This window comes from Chlorocebus sabaeus, chromosome 19, assembly GCF_047675955.1.
Source record: "Chlorocebus sabaeus isolate Y175 chromosome 19, mChlSab1.0.hap1, whole genome shotgun sequence".
Lineage (NCBI taxonomy): Eukaryota > Metazoa > Chordata > Mammalia > Primates > Cercopithecidae > Chlorocebus > Chlorocebus sabaeus.
The window spans coordinates 13,080,139-13,099,201 of record NC_132922.1 but is presented as its reverse complement, the minus strand read 5'-3'; the positions used below and the strand labels follow the sequence as shown (position 1 = coordinate 13,099,201).

Here is a 19,063-nt window from a genome sequence, read left to right as displayed (position 1 = left end):
TTTTAGAATTGTGGGTAAAACTATGGGTGGCACTTATTTAATCCTCACAACAGCCCTGAGTGAGAAAAAAAAAGCCTCGGTCTCAGTCCTTAGGAGCTCACAGTCTGAGAATAAAGCCAGCAGGAGCTAATGTTGGGGCATTTACTCTGAGCCATGCTTTGTTCTAAATGCTTCACACACCTTCCAGTAACCCCATGGAGGAAAGGTACTGTTGTTATCTATCCCTATTTTCCAGATAAGGGACCGGAGGCACGAGGGGTTAAGTCACCTGTGCAAAGTCACATCGATTTATGCTGACTGGAGCCTGAGCTCTTGACCACTAGGCTGGGCAAAGCACATAGGCCTTGTTTGAGAGCCCTCAGAGTCTGCAGGGAGGGTGTACTAGGTGGGGTCCTACCCGGAAATCACTAGAACAGGAGGTACCAATGGTCAGACACTGAGCTGTCTCCCCAGCAGGGCCCATCCAACAGGATTATCTTTCCTTAATAGATGGGCTCAATGAGGTTGAGCAGCTTACCCCAAGCCACTCATTTTATGACACAGCCTGGGCTGCTCTGGACTCCTGGTTCGGTGCTCTTTGCGTAGCACTCCTTGGTCCTGTCTCCACCAGTACATGTGGTGTCTCGGAGCTGGTGGCACTTGGTGCTGCTGACCCCCCTCTAGTCTCTCTTGTGCCTCTCTGCCCTGCTTCCAGCCATTGAAGCCATGAAGAAGGCCTACCAGGAAGAGCTGAGCCGAGAGCTGAGCAAAACACGGAGTCTCCAGCAGGGCCCAGATGGCCTCCGGAAGCAGCACCAGTAAGATGATGCCAGGGCCCAACTGCCCACCCTGATGGTTATGGGTTGAGGAACTTTGCTGAGGCCCCTTGGCAGAGGACACATCAGTTTGCCCCTAGCTGAGATTCCTGCTCCAGTCTCATGGATGCAAGAAACAGAAGTAGAATGTCCTCAGGCGGACCCCATGCCAGTCCTCACAGACAGTTCTTCAGGCGCCTTCTTGTCTTCGCTGGTCCCGGCCTCCACCCACCTCTTCACCCCTTAGTCTCCCCTAGAGCTGGGCTGCAGTGTCACTGTTGACCAGTAGGCCTCTCCCTGTCCCAGAGCACAGTTTTGGAATGTTGAGGCTTCAGGGACTTTAAAGATGGGCTCCTCCAGCTGGGCACGGTGGCTCACGCCTCAATCCCAGCACTTTGTGAGACTGAGGCAGGCGGATCACCTGACGTCAGGAGTTTGAGACTAGCCTGGCCAACATGGTGAAACGCCATCTGTACGAAAAATACAAAAGTTAGCTGAGTGTGGTGGCAGGTGCCTGTAATTCCAGCTACTTGGGAGACTGAGGCAGGAGAATCACTTGAACCCAGGAGGTGGAGGTTGCAGTGAGCCAAGATTGTGCCACTGCACTCCAGCCTGGGCAACAAGAGTGAGAGCAAGACCCCATTTAAAAAAGAAAGAAAAAGGAAAAAAAGATGGGCTCCTCCAAGCCACCCTCACTTAGGGGAAATACCTGTAGCCCAGAGAGGCTATCACTGGTTCACAGCCCCACAGCAGGCTAAACGCAAACCTAAAGAGGGAACCCCAGAGTCCTGGCATGCTTTGAGTCTGCCCTGACTGGACTCCAGGCTTGGCAGGGGCAAGATAACCTATGCTCTCCTTTGCTGCTCCTCTGGGGCAGGTCAGATGTGGAGGCACTGAAGCGGGAGCTGCAGGTGCTATCGGAGCAGTACTCGCAGAAGTGCCTGGAGATAGGGGCGCTCACGCGGCAGGCCGAGGAGCGTGAGCACACACTCCGCCGCTGCCAGCAGGAGGGCCAGGAGCTGCTGCGCCACAACCAGGTGGGCCTGGCCCCAGGTTGAGGGGACACGGGCGGGTCCCAGCACCCCTCCCCTGACCACCGTGCCTCTCCCAGGAGCTGCATGGCCGCCTGTCAGAGGAGATAGACCAGCTGCGTGGCTTCATTGCCTCACAGGGCATGGGCAACGGCTGCGGGCGCAGCAATGAGCGGAGTTCCTGCGAGCTGGAGGTGAGTGCCCTCACTAGCACCAGGCAACCCAGTGGTTCTCGGGGCAGGGCTATGGTGCACCCCCACCACAGGCTGCATGTCACCTGTGGCAGGAAAGCCAAGTCTCTGAGTGGCTTGGCCAGCCTGACTAGGCCAGAACACCTACTACGCATCCAGTAGCCAGAATTCTTCCCTCCCACCTGCGTTGTGTCACCTACCTGCCGTGTACCATAGGAAATCACTCCACTTCTCTGAGTCCCAGTAGCTCATCTGTAAAATGGCACCAGCACCCCAGCACCTTCCTTACTGGGAAATATTGGGGTAAGAAAATAAGTGTGTGTGTGTGTGTGTGCGCGCGCGCGTGCGTGCCAGGATCACTGTAGTCTTTTCTTTTCTTTCCTTTTCTTTCTTTCCTTTTTTTTTTTTTTTTGAGACAGAGTCCCGCTCTGTCACCCAGGCTGGAGTGCAGTGACACGATCTTGGCTCACTGCAACCTCTGCCTCCCCAGTTCAAGTGATTCTCCTGCCTCAGCCTCCCAAGTAGCTAGGATTACAGGCCTGCACCACCACACCTGGCTAATTTTTTATATTTTTGGTAGAGACAGGGTTTCACTATGTTGGCCAGGCTGGTCTCGAACTCCAGACCTCAAGTGATCCGCTGGCCTTGGCCTCCCAAAGTGCTGGGATTACAGTGTGAGCCACCACACCCAGCCTCAGTATTTCTTTCTTTTTTTTTTTTTTTTCAGACGGAGTTTTGCTGTTGTTGCCCAGGCTGGAGTGCAGTGGCACCATCTCTGCTCACTGCGGCCTCTGCCTCCTGGGTTCAAGCCATTCTCCTGCCTCAGCTTCCCAAGTAGCTGGGATTACAGGCATGTGCCACCATGCTTGGCTAATTTTGTATTTTTAGTAGAGACAGGGTTTCTCCATGTTGATCAGGCTGGTCTCGAACTCCCAACCTCAGGTGATCCGCCCACCTCGGCCTCCCAAAGTGTTGCGATTACAGGCATGAGCCACCGTGCCCAGCCGATATTTTATTTCTTTAACAAACACTTAGGTGAGGCTCACTGTGTACCTAGAACTTCTGGAAGCCCTTTTTGTCTGTTAACTCATCTAATCTTCCTGACAGCTCCATACATTAGCTACTGTTACTGTCCCCACTTACAGATTAGGAAACTGAGACACGGGAAGGTCAAGTACCTTACCAAAGCTTGCATAGCTGGACTGGGATTTGAACCAGGCAGTCTGGCTCCATTCTGAGCTTTTAAGCCTCCTCAGACCTGGCTGAATTTGTTTCCTCCTTGGTCAGGTCAGCAGCACCTGGCCCTCAGGGTTGGGGAGGGGTTAATGAGGTGCCTTGTGGAGTGGCTCAGCCTGCTCAGGTTTATGTAGGGCTTCTTTTCATCCATCTTACCCCCGAGGTGAGAGCCTGGTGCTGCATGAGGGCTGCAGCAGAGATGACCATGAGATATCCATTCACACAGGCTGGACAGGGGTGAGAGTAAGGGAAGGCAAAGCAGGGGAATCAGAGAGGGCTTCCTGGAGGAGTCTGCCTCCAGGGTTTAGAGGGTTTTGGTGCAGATAGGGGCTGCATTCTAGGGGCCTGAGGCAGAGAAAACCCGGGCAGCAGGGCACTGTGGGCCAGGGTAGCTCTGGCTTCTGGCCCTGGGTCAGCCCAGCACCTATATCCCCAGGTGCTGCTTCGTGTAAAAGAGAATGAACTCCAGTACCTGAAGAAGGAAGTGCAGTGCCTCCGGGACGAACTCCAGATGATGCAGAAGGTAGGTCCTGCTGCTGTGCGTGGGGGCCGTGGGGGCCTCTGGAGCCACCTGGATGCCATCCCATGAGCACCTGCTCTGTGCCAAGCCCTCCACTTGCTTCATCCTTCCTCAGGCTCTCCTGTGCTTCTCCCATGTAGGTGTCGTCATCCCCATTCACTGACAGGGAAACTAAGGCTAAGAAAGGGGAAGTGACTTCCCCAAGGCCGTACTTGCTTCTGTTTATTTAGCGTTATTTAATTTATTGATTATTATTGAGCACCTCCTATGTCCCGGGCACTGTGCTAGGTGCTGGGAAGACAGATGTGAACAAAATAGCCCCAAATCTCTGCTGTGGGGAGCTTGCACTCCAGTGAGAATAACCGCGTTGCTAGGAGTTGGGTGGGTCGGGGTTCAGCCCAAGTCTGAGTCTGCAGCCCGCCTGGCCCACCATTGGCTGCTATGTCACTGCCTGGTGCATTCTGTCAGTTTGGGGCAGGAAGTGGACGTGTTGGTGGCTCTGTAAGCGCACGTGAGCCAGACCATGTTTACCGCACTTGAAGAACAGGTGGCGTGAACTCACGGGAAGGGCCCGAGCACCCAGCCAGGCTGACCTGGTTCTCATCCCAGCCGCTCACTGCCCTGCGGTCTTGGGCAAAATCTCCTTCCCCCAAACAGGATGAGGATGACAATGACACCTGTGTCCCTAGGTGGTACCAGGGAGGTGGGAGAGGGAAGCCCAGGACCCAGGGCCATCTCGGGGAGCCACCTGGAGGGATGAAGCGAGGGGCCGCAGGGAGGTCTGGCTGCTGGTACTGCCCATGTGCCAGGTGGGCAGGGCTGGAGGGAGAGGCTTCATGCCCTCATACCTGCCTCCTGCCCCCCAGGACAAGCGCTTCACCTCGGGAAAGTACCAGGATGTCTACGTGGAGCTGAGCCACATCAAGACGCGGTCCGAGCGGGAGATCGAGCAGCTGAAGGAGCACCTGCGCCTTGCCATGGCCGCCCTCCAGGAGAAGGAGTCGATGCGCAACAGCCTGGCTGAGTAGAGGTGGGTGCCAAGGTGTGCGCCCTGCAGGGTGGGCAGGGGCTGAGGCTCTCCCACAACCAGGACTCCTGGACCACCCCAGCCAGGCTACTTTCTTCTTCTGGCCTCCAATTCCCGTTTTGTAAAAGGGACGATGAACCCAGCAACACGGGATTGTTGCAGAGATCCCATCAGACCCAGGCCACAGGCTGCTTCATCAGCTTAAGCCTGTTCCCTCAGAGCTGGGCGGCACAGTGCAGAGCCATGGCCTGCTCAGTGCACCCCCCTTCTTGGGGCTGGAGGCAAATGCAGTGTTCACATCTCTGACCCCCACAGGGAGTCTCCGCTGAGCTTCACACACAGACATCGCACACCAAGGCCAGGCCTCTGTCCCATTTAGTCTTACACTCGTTCTTGACTTAACAGGGCTCAAAGTGGTTGGTTGGTTGGTTGTTTTGAGACAAGGTCTTACTCTTACCTGGGCTGGAGCGCAGTGATGCAATCATGGCTCACTGCAGCCTCAACCTCCTAGGCTCAAGGGATCCTCCCACCTCAGCCTTCTGAGTAGCTGGGACCACAGGCCCACACCACCATGGCCAGATAATTTTTGTACTTTTTGTATAGGCAAGGTTTCGCCATTATTTCCCAGGCTGGTCTCGAACTCCTGGGCTCAAGCAGTCTACCTGCCTCAGCCTCCCAAAATTCTGAGATTACAGGCATGAGCCGCTGCACATGGCCAAAGTGTTCTTATTTTTGCTTTTTCAATGCCACATCTACCTGGAGCATCCTCTTTCTGCTAAATCCTCGTGGACTTCCTAAGGCACGCAGGAGAGGCCACCCTATGGCCGAGCTACTCGCGAAGGAGCTAGGAGGAGCGGATCTGACTACCTTCAGGGCTGAGAGGTGGTGGAAGGACCCACTCAGCACCCTTGCTTGGCCTTGGGATAGCCTCGCAGCCCCTCAGCCCAGGCCTCAGCCCTGTCGCACCTTGTCTTTCAGGTCCCGCTCAGCTGCAGACCCTCCAGGCTGGAGGACCAGCCTCCCTCTTTCCCTCCTGGATGGAAGTCAGAAGCCAAGCTTTCTCCCCACCCTCTGTGGGCCACACGTGCACTTGCACCCACCACACACACCCACACACAGACACAGACACACACGTGCACACATGTACACACGGACACACACACACACACACACACACACACACTGCGTATCTGAGCGCGCCCCTCGCACTGGGTCTTACCTTGCACCTTCTTCAGGATTTTATATGTGAAGAGATTTTTATATAGATTTTTTTTTCTTTTTTTCCAAAACACTTTATACTTTAAAAAAAAAAAAACAATTCCTGGTGGCCGTGTGCCTCCAGCCCTGGTCCCCGCTCTGTCTCCAGCCACCCTCTGCTTGGGCTTCTGGGCTGGTGGCCCTGGTCCGGGGGTCTGGCGGCGGCCCAGGCAGCAGCCATGGCAGGGTATCTCTGCAGGGGAGAGGCGGGAGCCTGCCACCTTCCTCCTACCCTACCTCCTACTAACACTTCCTGCCCCATTTGGACCCGTACCATGGGGCTCAGGACAGAGGGAGCCAGCAGCTGGCTTCCATGGCCCCACAGCCTCCTCTGAGGCTGTGCTGGGTGCGGAACCGCCAGAGCCACCCAAAAGGTGATTCTCTCCTGCCCCCTGAACCTCTTAACTTAATAAAATGTTCCAGCAAGTTCTGGTGTCCTAGATGGCTGACAGAACAGAAATGGAGATTGGGGTTTCTTGAAGTGGCTTCCCTACCCACACCCCACCCTTCCTAAAGCAGTGGCCTCTGGGCTTCTGAGGGTGGGGCTGAAAATCCAAGGTCCCCCTTAGTAAGGACTGCGATGCCCCCAGTGTGGCTTACAGGCCAGTGGCAGCGGAAGCAAGTGAGAAATAGCAAGTCCAGCCCCACCCTGACCTACCGAACCAGCGTCTGCATTTTAACAGGTGCCCCAGTGATTCACGTGACCTTCAAAGTCTGGGGAGCCCTGGAGTAGGGCCCAGGGCCCAGGCCTGAGAGAGAGACGTGGAGCTAAGACTGGCCCTGACCATGACCTTGGGCAAGTCACACCCCTCACTAAGCCTCAGTTTGCTTCTCCATCAAATGGGTGTTTTTCTTTCAGTCCCTGTCCTCTCCTGAGGCTTTTCCCAGAGGTCATGCCCAACCCTGGGCAGGGGTGAGGGCAGGGTTGTGGCTGCCCCAGGCCCAGGTCCAGCGGGCTGGGAGTCCTCACCATGGCCAGCTGTGCTGATTGTGGTCGCATGGGGCTGGGAAGAGGTCGCATTTCTGAGCCACAGAAATAGGCCACATCCGGTAAGGGTCCTGGAAGGCTGTGAGAACGCAGAAGAGACCCCGAGCCAGCCTGCAGGTAGAAGAGTACCTTTGGAGGCAGCTTTGAAAGATGACTCTTCGAGATGGAAGAATCAGGAAGGGCCTTCCACGCGGAGGCACCAGCAGGAGCAAACATCCCTGGTGTGTTCAGGGAAAGACCCACAGGAGAGTGACTGCGGGCAGTGAGGGGAGATTGTTTCCCATTCCCTTGCCAGGGATTGCTTGAGGAACAGACATGGGATGCAGTTCCAGCCAGTGAAATGCGAGAGGTCATCTAGGAAGGGCGTCCTTGGTGTTAGAAAGAGGCACAAGATGGCCGGGTGCAGTGGCTCAAGCCTGTAATCCCAGCACTTTGGGAGGCCGAGACGGGTGGATCACGAGGTCAGGAGATCGAGACCATCCTGGCTAACACGGTGAAACCCCGTCTCTACTAAAAAATACAAAAAACTAGCCAGGCGAGGTGGCGGGCGCCTGTAGTTCCAGCTACTTGGGAGGCTGAGGCAGGCGAATGGCGTGAACCCGGGAGGCGGAGCTTGCAGTGAGCTGAGATCCGGCCACTACACTCCAGCCTGGGCGACAGAGCGAGACTCCGTCTCAAAAAAACAAACAAACAAACAAACAAAATTAGTCGGGCGTGGTGGCAGGCACCTGTAATTCCAGCTACTTGGGAGTCTGAGACAGGAGAATGGCATGACCCCTGTAGTCAGAGGTTGCAGTGAGCCGAGATAGTGGCACTGCACTCCAGCCTGGGCAACAGAGCTAGACTCCATCTCAAAAAAAAAAAAAAGAGGCACAAGAGGCCAGGCATGGTGGCTTATGCCTGTTATCCCAAAACTTTGGGAGGCCAAGGCAGGGAAATCAGCTGAGGTCAGGAGTTCGAGACCAGCCCGGCCAACATGGTGAAACCCCGTCTCTACTAAAAATACAAAAAATTAGCCAGACATGGTGCCAAGCGCCTGTAATCCCAGCTACTCAGGAGGCTGAGGCAGGAGAATCACTTGAACCCAGGAGGCAGAGGTTGCAGTGAGCCAAGATCACACCACTGCATTCTAGCTGTGTGACGAGCAAAACTCCGACAAAAAGAAAAGGAGGGGGCACAAGGAGGGGACACCTCTCTCCTTGCCTTGTCGCCATCTTCCCTCATCAATAGCTAAAAATGGCAGAGCAGAAAGAAGAAAGATCCAGGACCCCATGCCATCAAATCCCCCAGCCTTGGCACTGCCCTGCCTTGGCACTGCTTGTCTTTGGAGATCAGGAACATTCCTAGCCACTGGGAGATGGGATGCCTGCTGCTGGCAGCTCTGCCGTCCATCCTCACCATCCCACCGTCCTCCCAGGACAGCTCTCCATTCCATCCTCTGCCTCCCTTCTAGCCTCAACCTAACTCAGAGCTCCCCCGTCTCACACCTGGGTTGCAGGAACATCCCCTTTACCAACCCCCCTCCCATCCCTCCTCAGGGCTTCCTAGGGGAGCTACCAAAACCAGGCCAGTCTCTGAAAGGTGCTCCACATCTCATGAAAAACCGTGAGATCCCACTGCCCCACTATTAGAATAGTTCAGAGGAGAAGGTCTGCCGGTACCAAGTGCTGGTGGGGATATGGAGAACGGCAGCTCCCAGGTGCTGTTGGTGTGAGTGCGCTTTGTGCAACCACGGTGCGAAACTGACAGCTTCTCATCAAGTTAAATACGCATCTACCCTATGGCCTAGCATTTCCACTCCTGCTTACACATCCAGGAGAAATGAGTGCTAACATGCACAAAAGAATGAGTACTGTAATACTCATATCAGCAAATAAATAATACAGCTGTCCATCAGTAGTAGAATGAATAAATTGTGGTATATTCATACTTTGGAATACTATACAGCAATTAAAAAAAAAAACCTGCTACACACAAAAATGTTGGTGAATCTTTCAGACATAATGTTGACCAAAAATAGCCACAGAAGGGCCGGGCGCGGTGGCTCAAGCCTGTAATCCCAGCACTTTGGGAGGCCGAGACGGGCGGATCACGAGGTCAGGAGATCGAGACCATCCTGGCTAATACGGTGAAACCCCGTCTCTACTAAAAATACAAAAAACTAGCCGGGCGAGGTGGCGGGCGCCTGTAGTCCCAGCTACTCCGGAGGCTGAGGCAGGAGAATGGCGTAAACCCGGGAGGCGGAGCTTGCAGTGAGCTGAGATCCGGCCACTGCAGTCCAGCCCGGGCTACAGAGCAAGACTCCGTCTCAAAAAAAAAAAAAAAAAAAAAAAAAAAAAAAAAAAAAATAGCCACAGAAGAATGTAAGGCTGTACGATTTTGTTTAGGTGAGGTTCAAGAACAGACAGAACGTCATGGTGATAGTGGTCAGAGCAGCAGGCACCTCTTGAGCTGAGGGCATTGACCAGCAGTGGGCAGAAGGGAACATGCTGATTCCAGAAATGTTCTATATCATGGTCTGGGTTGTGGTCACGTGGGTACACACAGATGTAAAAATTCACCATGCCGGCTGGGCATAATCCCAGCACTTTGGGAGGCCAAAGCAGGTGAATCACCTGAACTCAGGAGGTTGAGACCAGCCTGGCCAACATGGCGAAACCCTGTCTCTGCTGAAAATACAAATAATTAGCCAGGCTTGCTGGCACATGCCTGTAGTCCCAGCTGCTCGGGAGGCTGAGGCAGGAGAATCGCTTGAACCCAGGAGGCGGAGGTTGTAGTGAGCTGAGATCACACCGTCGCACTCCAGCCTGGACGACACAGCAAGACTCTGTCTAAAAATAAATAAATAAATAAATTCGCCATGCCCTGCACTTACGATTTGTTCATTTTTAGTATGTGTGAATCATGTCTCAGTGGCACGGGGGGAGGGAAGAAGCCTGCTTTACAAAAGAATAAACCAGGGTTCCAGCAGGCGCCCAGATGAGTCACCCGGGAAATGACCCTGTCACCCCAGCCACAGGGAATTTGACCAAAACCACATGGTTTGGCTGCAAGTTCTGGTCAACTGCTTCAGGCAGCCAGGCATGTGCTCTGGAAAGAAAACAAACCGGGTTCCGATGAACCTGCCAGGTCAAACCCTACCTGCTGCCTCCAGCTGGCTAGGTGAGACTTACTGAGCCACGTCTGTCTCTCCAGGCTTTACTTCCTCATCTGATAAATGGGAACAATAACGTCTACCTCAGAGGACTGTGTAGGTGTTAAATTACCAACTTTCAGTTATCTATTGCTGTGTAGCCAATGACCACAAATGTAATGGCCTAGAATACCACTTTTTAAATAGTCATTCATGGTCCTGTGGGTCGACCTGGCTCAACCTGGCACTTCTCTTCGTGTCTTTTTTTGAGACATAGTCCTGCTCTGTCGCCCAGGCTGGAGTGCAATGATGCGATCTCAGCTCACTACAACCTCCACCTCCTGGGTTCAAGTGATTCTCCTGCCTCAGCCTCCCAAGTAGCTGGGATTACAGGCGCCTGCCAAAATGCCCAGCTAATTATTTGTATTTTTAGTAGAAATGGGGTTTCACCATGTTGACCAGGCTGGTCTCAAACTCCTGACCTCAAGTAATCTGCCCACCTCGGCCTCCCAAAGTGCTGGGATTACAGGTGTGAGCCACCGTGCCCGGCATGGACATCTCTTTCTCCACATGGCCACTTCATGGGGCTAGCTTGGGCTCCTTACAGCATGGTGGTCTTGGGACAATCTATAGCCTGACTTCCTACATGGTAGTTGACTTCCCCCTAGAAAAGGAGTTCTGGCCAGGTGCAGTGGCTCACGACTGTAAATCCAGCACTTCAGGAGCCTGAGGCAGGAGGATCACTTGAGGCCAAGAGTTAGTTCAAGACTAGCCTGGGCAGCACAGCAAAACCTCGTATCTGTAAGGAATCATTAAAAAATAGCCAAGCAGCCTGGGCGCAGTGGCTCACACCTGTAATCCTAGCACTTTGGGAGGCCGAGGTGGGAGGATCGCCTGAAGTCAGGAGTTTGAGACCAGCCTGACCAACATGGAGAAACCCCATCTCTACTAAAAATACAAAATTAGCCAGGCGTGGTGATGCATGCCTGTAATCCCAGCTACTCAGGAGCCTGAGGCAGGAGAATCGCTTGAACCTGGGAGGTGGAAGTTGCAGTGAGCTGAGATTGCACCACTGTACTCCAGCCTGGGTGACAGAGTAAGACTCCAAAAAAAAAAAAAAAAAAAAAAAAGCCAGGCATGGTGGTGCACGTACCTGGAGTCCCAGCTACTTGGGAGGCTGGGGCAGGATGATTGCTTGAGCCCACGAGTTGGAGGTTGCAGTGAACTGTGATCGCTGCCACCTCACTCCAGCCTGGGCAACAGAGTGAGACCCATCTCTAAAAAAATAAAAACAATAAAAAGTAAAGGGAGCCTCAAGAGCCCCAAGTGGAACCTACAAGCTTCTTATGAGTTAGACTTTGAGGTGCTGCAGCACCCCTTCCATCACTTTAGTCAAAAATGAGTCACAGAGCCAGCCCCGGTCCAATGGGAGAGGCGGCAGCAGGCCCTGAGGGCCGGAGGGTAGTTCACTGGCAGCCATCTTTCTCTTCTGTTCCAGCGTCAGCTACGCCCCAGCTCCTCTTTAGTTCCTTTCGTGGAATTCTCATTTTCTTCCCAGCCCTCTGATGTGCTTTCCCGGAGTCTATCCTCAGCAATCATCTGTCCTCCCGTGAAGACTTATGTATTTATTTACTTACTTAGAGACAGAGTCTCACTCTGTCGCCCAGGCTGGAATGCAATGGCGCAATCTCAGCTCACTGCACATCCTCCTCCCGGGTTCAAGGGATTCTCCTGTCTCAGCCTCCTGGGTAGCTGGGTCTATAGGTGCCTGTCACCACACCTGGCTAATTTTTGTATTTTCAGTAGAGACAGGGTTTTACCATGTTAGCCAGGCTGGTCTTGAACTCCTGACCTCAATTGATCCCCCGGCCTCTGCCTCCCAACGTGCTGGTATTACAGGTGTGAGCCACCGTGCCCAGCCTCTTGTGAAAACGTGATCTCTCATCTTTGGCTTTTGGTACTGTCTGTGCTAACCATCCACATCTGTCTCTGTCTCCGGCCCAGACCTTTTCCATGAACTCCTAACACCTGGTCAGCCTCAGTCTCAAGGCTGCCATCAAGGCCCTGCCCTCCCTGCAACCCGTTCCTGCTCAGTGTGTTCTGCCTCATAAGTCAGCCTCTGGAGCAGGCTCCTGGGGATGCAGCATGGAATCAAGCATTCTCCCTTCAGGAGGGAGGTGAAATTGGAATCAGGTGATTAATTACAAGAAGCCACAGTCAGCACAGAGGGTGTAGCAGACCCAGCCTGGGAGGTCAGGGGAGGCTTCTTGGAAGAGGAGACGCTGGAACTGAGCAGGATTGAGCTAGGCTGAGAAGGGGGGAGAGTGCCATGTCCAGTGAGCGTCAAAAAGCTCAGTAGAGTTCAAAGGCTCTGAAATGACTGCAGCTTGGTGTGCATAGAGGGATTGGAGATGAGGCTGCGGGGACAGGCTGGAGCTGGAATCTGATTTTGCAAGGACAGTGGGGGTCACGTGTCCAAGCCCTAGCTTTGTGCTTAACTCAGTGGGAAGCTATTGGGGGGTTTTAGGTGAGCAGTGTCCTGGCTCAGGACAGCGATCTGGCCATCCTCAGCACATGGGGGCTATGGAAGGCCCTGAGTTGACCTAGGGTTTGGTGCAATGGAAGAGAAGAGGATGGAACTCTGAGGAAGGGCAGAAGCCCATAAAGTAACTGAGAGGTTCCCAGTGGCCCACGAGAGCGAATGTTTCAGACGATGGAGCGGGAAGGGCTCAGGCTCTGGTGTCAGATGGCCCTCTGTCCGTCCCCCTGCTCCCAGCTCTGCAACCCGGGGCAAGTTACGTGACCTCTCTGTGCCTCCATTTCCTCATCTGTAAAGCGGGAATAGTAGTACCTCCCTCCCAGAAGTATTATGAAAATGAGAAATGAGCTCATGCGTGTGAAGTGCTGAGAGGGTGCCTGGGACTGAGGTAAGTGCAAGGCACATGTAAGCTGTTAAGACTACTGTGATGTGCTGCTGTTCTGCTGTTGTAAGGAGTAGACGAAAAGGTGCATGTCGCCGGTTGCAGTGCTTCATGCCTGTAATCCCAGCACTTTGGGAGGCTGAGGCAGGTGGATCACCTGAGGCCAGGAGTTTAAGACCAGCCTGGCCAACATGGTGAAACCCGGTCTCTACTAAAAATGCAAAACTTAGCCAGGCATGGTGGCGCATGCCTGTAATCCCAGCAACTTGGGAGGCTGAGACAGGAGAATCCCTTGAACCCAGGAGGTGGAGGTTGCAGTGAGCCGAGATTGCGCCACTGCACTCCAGCCTGGGTGACACAGTGAAACTCTGTCTCAAAAAAAAAAAAAAAAAAAAAAGGTGCGTGTCAAAAATGTGGCACAGGGCCAGAATAAGGGAGCTGCTTTATTTTTATTTTATTTATTTATTTATTTTTGAGATGGAGTCTCACTCTGTTGCAAGGCTGGAGTGCAGTGGTGCAATCTCGGCTCACTGCAACCTCTGCCACCCAGGTTCAAGCAATTCTCTTTCCTCAGCCTCCTGAGTAGCTGGGATTACAGGCATGCGCCACTACGCCTGGCTAATTCTTGTATTTTTAGTAGAGATGGAGTTTCACCATGTTGGCCAGGATGGTCTCGATCTCCTGACCTCGTGATCCGCCTGCCCTGGACTCCCAAAGTGCTGGGATTACAGGTGTGAGCCACGGCGCCCGGTCTGGAGCTGCTTTAGTATTTGTTGGATGTTGCTGCCCCCACAGTCCTCAGGAGATCTGGCTCCACTTGGCCAAGCCCCAGTTCCATGGCCTGTGAGAATCGTGACCCCTGCCTCCTAGGTTGGTAGGTGCCCACAGGTCACTTTTCAGGGCTTCCTTTCTCTTGGGGTTGGGGAGGATGTGCTGCCAGGCACAAAGCCAGGCCCTCTGGTGGTTCCACAGTAGATCCACTGGCAGAATTGTGCTATGAAAGAGCTCTCAACATCTTGCCCCAGCACCACCCAGGCCCCCAGCAGGTCAGGGGCACCTGGCAGTCCAGGAGGGTTTGACCTGGCCACTGGGTCCTGCCTGACTTCCCCTACCCCCACCAAGCCCTGGCCAGTCCCCTTCCCTCTCTTGGCTGCTGCTGCTCCTGGGCCCCATGCCCCTGCCCTGCTTGCCTCGTCCCTGCTTCCCAGATGGCTTTTCCCTCCCGTCCAATCCGCACACCCGAAGCAGGGGCTTTCTAAAGCTGGGAGTGGCCATGTTGCTCCCCTCTGTGAATCTCTGCCCTGACTCCCTGTTCCCTTAGGATGGAGTTCTGGCACACAAGCCCCTCTGTCTGCCATGGTCTCCTTTCTCTACCCCTTTGGGTCCCCTAGGCTCCAGGCTTCCCCTGCATGACGGAGCAGTAGCGCACTCTTCCATCCTCACTGCTGTCCCCCCGCATGCACTTTCCACTCTCACCTCCTCCCCTGGAAGAACACCTAAGACTCAGGACTCAGATCAGTCATCATTTGCCACCTCCAGGAAGCCCTCCCAGATCCCCTAGATGAGGCTGGAAGCCTGCTCTGGATCCCCCAGTACTTGGAACTTGACATGTTTTTTCCTTGTGGTTCCCCCAGACTGTGAGTCCCCTGAAGCCAGGGACCAGCTGTGAATCACTTCTGTGTCCCCAGTGCCCAGTACAGAGCACTGGTGTCTGTCTCCGAGGGATGTTTGTTGATTGACTGACTGACTGGAAGTGAATGACCACTGAGTCAGGCACCCTCGAGGCAGGAAACAGCCACAGCCTCAGCTCCACACCAAATGGCAAGGGACTGGATGTCCCCATAAACCCACTGGGAAGCCCTGCAGCCATCCTGAAAGGCTGGAGGCTAATGGCAGTTCCCGGTCCACGAAAGGGCCAGGATTTAACTGTGAGTCACCCCTGTCATCCCAGCGTCTCACAGTACTTTACAAGGGGACTTGACTTTGATGGAGCTTCCGCCACGAGCACACATTATGGAAGGCAAACCTTTTAATGCCCACAACAACCCCTTGAAGTACTTCTTGCTCTCCCCTTGTTATAAGAGGAAACTGAGGCTCAGAGAAGGACATGACTTACCCAAGGGCAATAATTTAGTGACTCACATCCCAGCAGGTCTGACTCTAGAGCCCAAATCCCCTCCCTACCCAGGCTGCCTCCCTAACAGTCATGATACCTTTTTTTTGCTGAGCACTTACTGTGGGCTGGACCCTGGAACAAGCATTTCACTCACAAGCTCCTTTAATTCCCAGAACAGCCTGATGAGGGAGGTGGTACAGTTGTCCCCGGTAGGGGGCCGGGACTCAGCAGCACAATGAGGTGACCTCCAGGTCAGTTGGTCTCACAGCCCAGGTGGCCCCCTGAGCTGACCCAGGTCTTCTCATTGGAGACTGCCTGGGGACCGGGTGCCTTGGGTCCCCTGCTTGGGGGTAGGGTAGGCATGGGGGGAGGTCTGGGTGTACCTTGGTGAGGCTGACTTGAATGAGCCCCATGTGGAGGCCACGTGAGGAGGCCTCAATAGGGAGCCACTTCCACACTGCTGCCTCAGTTTCCCTAGTAAAGCAGGGCAACAGTTTATTCCCAAAGGGCCCAGAAAGGCTAGATCCCCCTGCAAAGGGCAAGAGGGGTTTCGGGGTGCCTGTGTGCTTGGCTGGCCCTTGCCCTGTCACCACCCCACAGCTCCAGCTTCATCGCCTGCGTCCCGGGGGCTGCCAACCACACTTTCTTTCCAGAGCCCCTGAGCTCTTGCACAGGCTGCTCCCTGCCGGGAACTCCCAGGCCAGCCCCTCCCTAGCTCTGGCCATCCTGGCCCCAGTCGGTCTCCCGCTCTGTGAGCTCCTTGCAGCTTCTCAAGGCCAGGACTCAACCAGGCCGGAGGAGGGGGAGGAGCCTGCGTCTTCAAGTTGGTCACCTGGCGTGGCCATCCACTGGCCCTGGGACCTCGCCTGTGGCATCTCCAGAGCCATATCCCAGCTGCCCCCATGTGGTTGTGTCCTCTCTCAGGGCGGGGCAGCTGACTGCACTGGCCAAGTGTGTGTGAAAGGTGACAGATGGTGGACCTGCCCTCTGGACTCAGCAGCGTGACATGGATACACTGATGCGGGGGGTTGGGAGGCGCTACAGAGAGAACTTCACAGGGACCTGGCTGGCCCTGACCCTCTGGACTCCAGCAGATTCTCACGATCTCTTGAGGAAGACAGGTTTATAGGTGTCCCTGGCTCCACGCCCAGGGTGTCCCCACAACCCAACTCCAATCTCACGCAGTCTCTCCCCTCTTCACTCATTCAGTTGCTGAAAGTCTGTGTCATCCACTAGCTGTGACCTCAACTGTGGCATCTCCAGAACCACATTCCAGCCGCCCCCATGTGGCTGTGTCCTCAAGAGCAGAGCAGCTGGCTGCACTGGCCAAGTGGGTCTGAAAGTCGACAGGAACATTCATTCCAGCATTAGAAGAAGGAAGTGGGCCAGGCGCCGTGGCTCATACCTATAATCCCAGCACTTTGGGAGGCCGAGACAAGGGGATCACCTGATGTCAGGAGTTTGAGACGAGCCTGGCCAGCATGGTGAAACCCCGTCTCTACTAAAAATACAGAAATTAGCCAGGCGTGGTGGCAAGTAGCGCCTGTAATCCCAGCTACTCGGGAGGCTGAGGCACGAAAATCACTTGAACCTGGAAAGCGGAGGTTGCAGTGAGCCTAGGTCGTGCTATTGAACTCCAGCCTGGGTGACAAGAGCAAAACTCTATATCAAAAAAAAAAAAAGAAAGAAAGAAAATGTGTCCTGTGTAGATTTGCATCTGTGTTTATTCATGCTTAAACCTCTCCAGAAGGATCTGCACACATATGTTTATGCTCACACACATCCAGAGTGAGGGAACCCGGTGTGAAGGGGCCCTGGACACACAAGACCCTGGGAACAGTGGTTCCCTCCTTGGGGAGGGACCCAGAAGGCCAGGGGACAGGGGTGGTGGAACACATTTCAGTGTTAAATGCTTTCATATGTTCTGCACTATTTCCCACGTGCATGTGATATCTATTCCAAAATAAAGTTTTAAAAAATAATAGTCCCGAATGGGGCATGGTATGGGAGTGGCAGGGCTGGCACCAAACTCAGGGCTCACTGGCCGGCTCTGCCACGCACCTGGTTCAATCAATGATCCTCCCTGGAAATTCACTTCCTCACCTGAGATGAGATGAAGAAATGAGATTAAGTGAGGCCCTGAGCGTGGCCAGGCCCACTGAGTCCTAGTAGCAGCTGTTATTCCTGTTAATATCCTGGTCAAGCCTGTTCCAGGCACCTGAGTGACACAGACATGAAGGGACACACCCTGTCCCTGCGCTCACCCTGCAAGGGCAAGGGGAGAGACAGCAACGCCAGGGAGAGCTGATGCAACTGACTCAGCCAGAGGAGCCAGGGAAGGCTGCACAGCACAGGTGACGCCTGCACTGAATCTTCAAAGATAAATAGGCATAATCAGGGGACCAAAGGAGAGAGGGTGCTCCAGGCTGGGGAAGCAGAGCCTGCCAAGACTCTGTAAAAAAAATGCTGGGCACACCCACGTCCACACCACATAAACAGAGCAGTAGATGCTCTCATGAACACCTGCGCTCACAGCTGCTTCTTCTATACACTGCTGCTTACATACACAGCCCATGCGCATGCCTGTCTGGGCCCCCACGTGCACAGCAGACAGCCTGCCGGCTACCTGTGTGACCCACTTATGTCTCTCAACCTCTCTGGGCCTCAGTTCACTCACCTCTTACGTGGAGAAAATGCCACGGACATGGTGAGGGTTATATGAGACAGTACCTGTGGAGTACCAAGGGCAATGTTCAGTCAATGTTTGCTGTACGATCCTTTTGTAGTTCATAAGCGTGATGACTGGGCTTTCATGCTCATGCATGAGATGGGCCTCCCTTCAGTCTTGTTACAGGCCGGCTCTGTGGCTCATGCCTATAATCCCAGCACTTGGGGAGTCCAAGGTGGGAGGACTGCTTGAGGCCAGGAGTTCAAGACCGGCCTGGGCAACATAGTGAGATCTCATCTGTAGAAAAGGTTTTTTGTTTGTTTTTAATTAGCTGGGCACGGTGGTGCAGCTGTGGTCTCAGCTACTGGAAAGGCTGAGGTGAGGCCAGGTGCGGTGGCTTACACCTATAATCCCAGCACTTTGGGAGGCTGAGGCGGGCGGATCAGGAGGTCAGGAGATCAAGACCATCCTGGCTAACACAGTGAAACCCTGTCTCTACTAAAATAGAAAAAAATTAGCCGGGTGTGGTGGTGGCGCCTGTAGTCCCAGCTACTCGGGACACTGAGGCAGGAGAATGGCGTGAACCCGGGAGGCGGAGCTTGCAGTGAGCCAAGATCGGGCCACTGCACTCCAGCCTGGGTGAGTGCGAGACTCTGTCTAAAAAAAAAAAAGGAATCAGCTCAAAAATAAATAAATAAATAAATAAATAAATAGTAGCTGGGCATGGTGGCTCAGGCTGTAATCCCAGCACTTTGGGAGGGCAAGGCAGGTGGATCACCTGAGGTCAGGAGTTCGAGACCAGCCTGGCTAACATGGTGAAATTCCATCTCTACCAAAAATACGAAAGAATGTAGCCAGGCTTGGTGTCAGGTGCCTGTAATCCCAGCTACTCAGAAGACTGAGGCAGGAGAATCACTTGAATCCAGGAGACAGAGTTTGCAGTGAACCGAGATTGAGCCATCGCACTCCAGCCTGGGCAACAGAGTGAGACTCCATCTCAAAAACAAACAAAAAGATATAAGAAATCCACTAAAAAAAAAAAAAAAAATTGTAACTGGGCGCCATGGCCCACACCTGTAATCCCAGCAGTTTGGGAGACTGAGGCCGGTGGATCACGTGGGGTCAGGAGTTCAAGACCAGCCTGAACAACATGGGGAAACCTTGTCTCTATTGAAAATACA

At 54.0% G+C, this 19,063-nt stretch overlaps 1 protein-coding gene and 1 non-coding gene across 6 annotated transcripts in view; both read left to right on the top strand.

The window, feature by feature from the left end:
* TRIOBP (TRIO and F-actin binding protein) overlaps positions 1-6,482 on the top strand; it is a 78,513-nt gene extending 72,031 nt beyond the window's left edge. For 4 of the 5 annotated variants that reach the window (XM_073006727.1, XM_073006731.1, XM_073006726.1 and 1 more), the window contains 6 exons: positions 695-797; positions 1,672-1,831; positions 1,906-2,019; positions 3,689-3,775; positions 4,639-4,802; positions 5,778-6,482. In XM_073006727.1, the coding sequence (XP_072862828.1) occupies positions 695-797; positions 1,672-1,831; positions 1,906-2,019; positions 3,689-3,775; positions 4,639-4,800 (626 nt within the window). In that variant the 3' untranslated portion in view covers positions 4,801-4,802; positions 5,778-6,482. Of the gene's footprint in view, positions 1-663; positions 798-1,671; positions 1,832-1,905; positions 2,020-3,688; positions 3,776-4,638; positions 4,803-5,777 lie in introns of those variants that run through there. The other variant, XM_073006728.1, reaches the window with a different exon arrangement.
* An 11,506-nt stretch (positions 6,483-17,988) lies between these two features.
* Positions 17,989-18,096, top strand: LOC119627469 (small nucleolar RNA U13). Its single transcript, XR_005243660.2, has one exon. It is a non-coding gene; the product is annotated as a small nucleolar RNA U13 (small nucleolar RNA).
* The last annotated feature ends 967 nt before the right edge of the window (positions 18,097-19,063 follow it).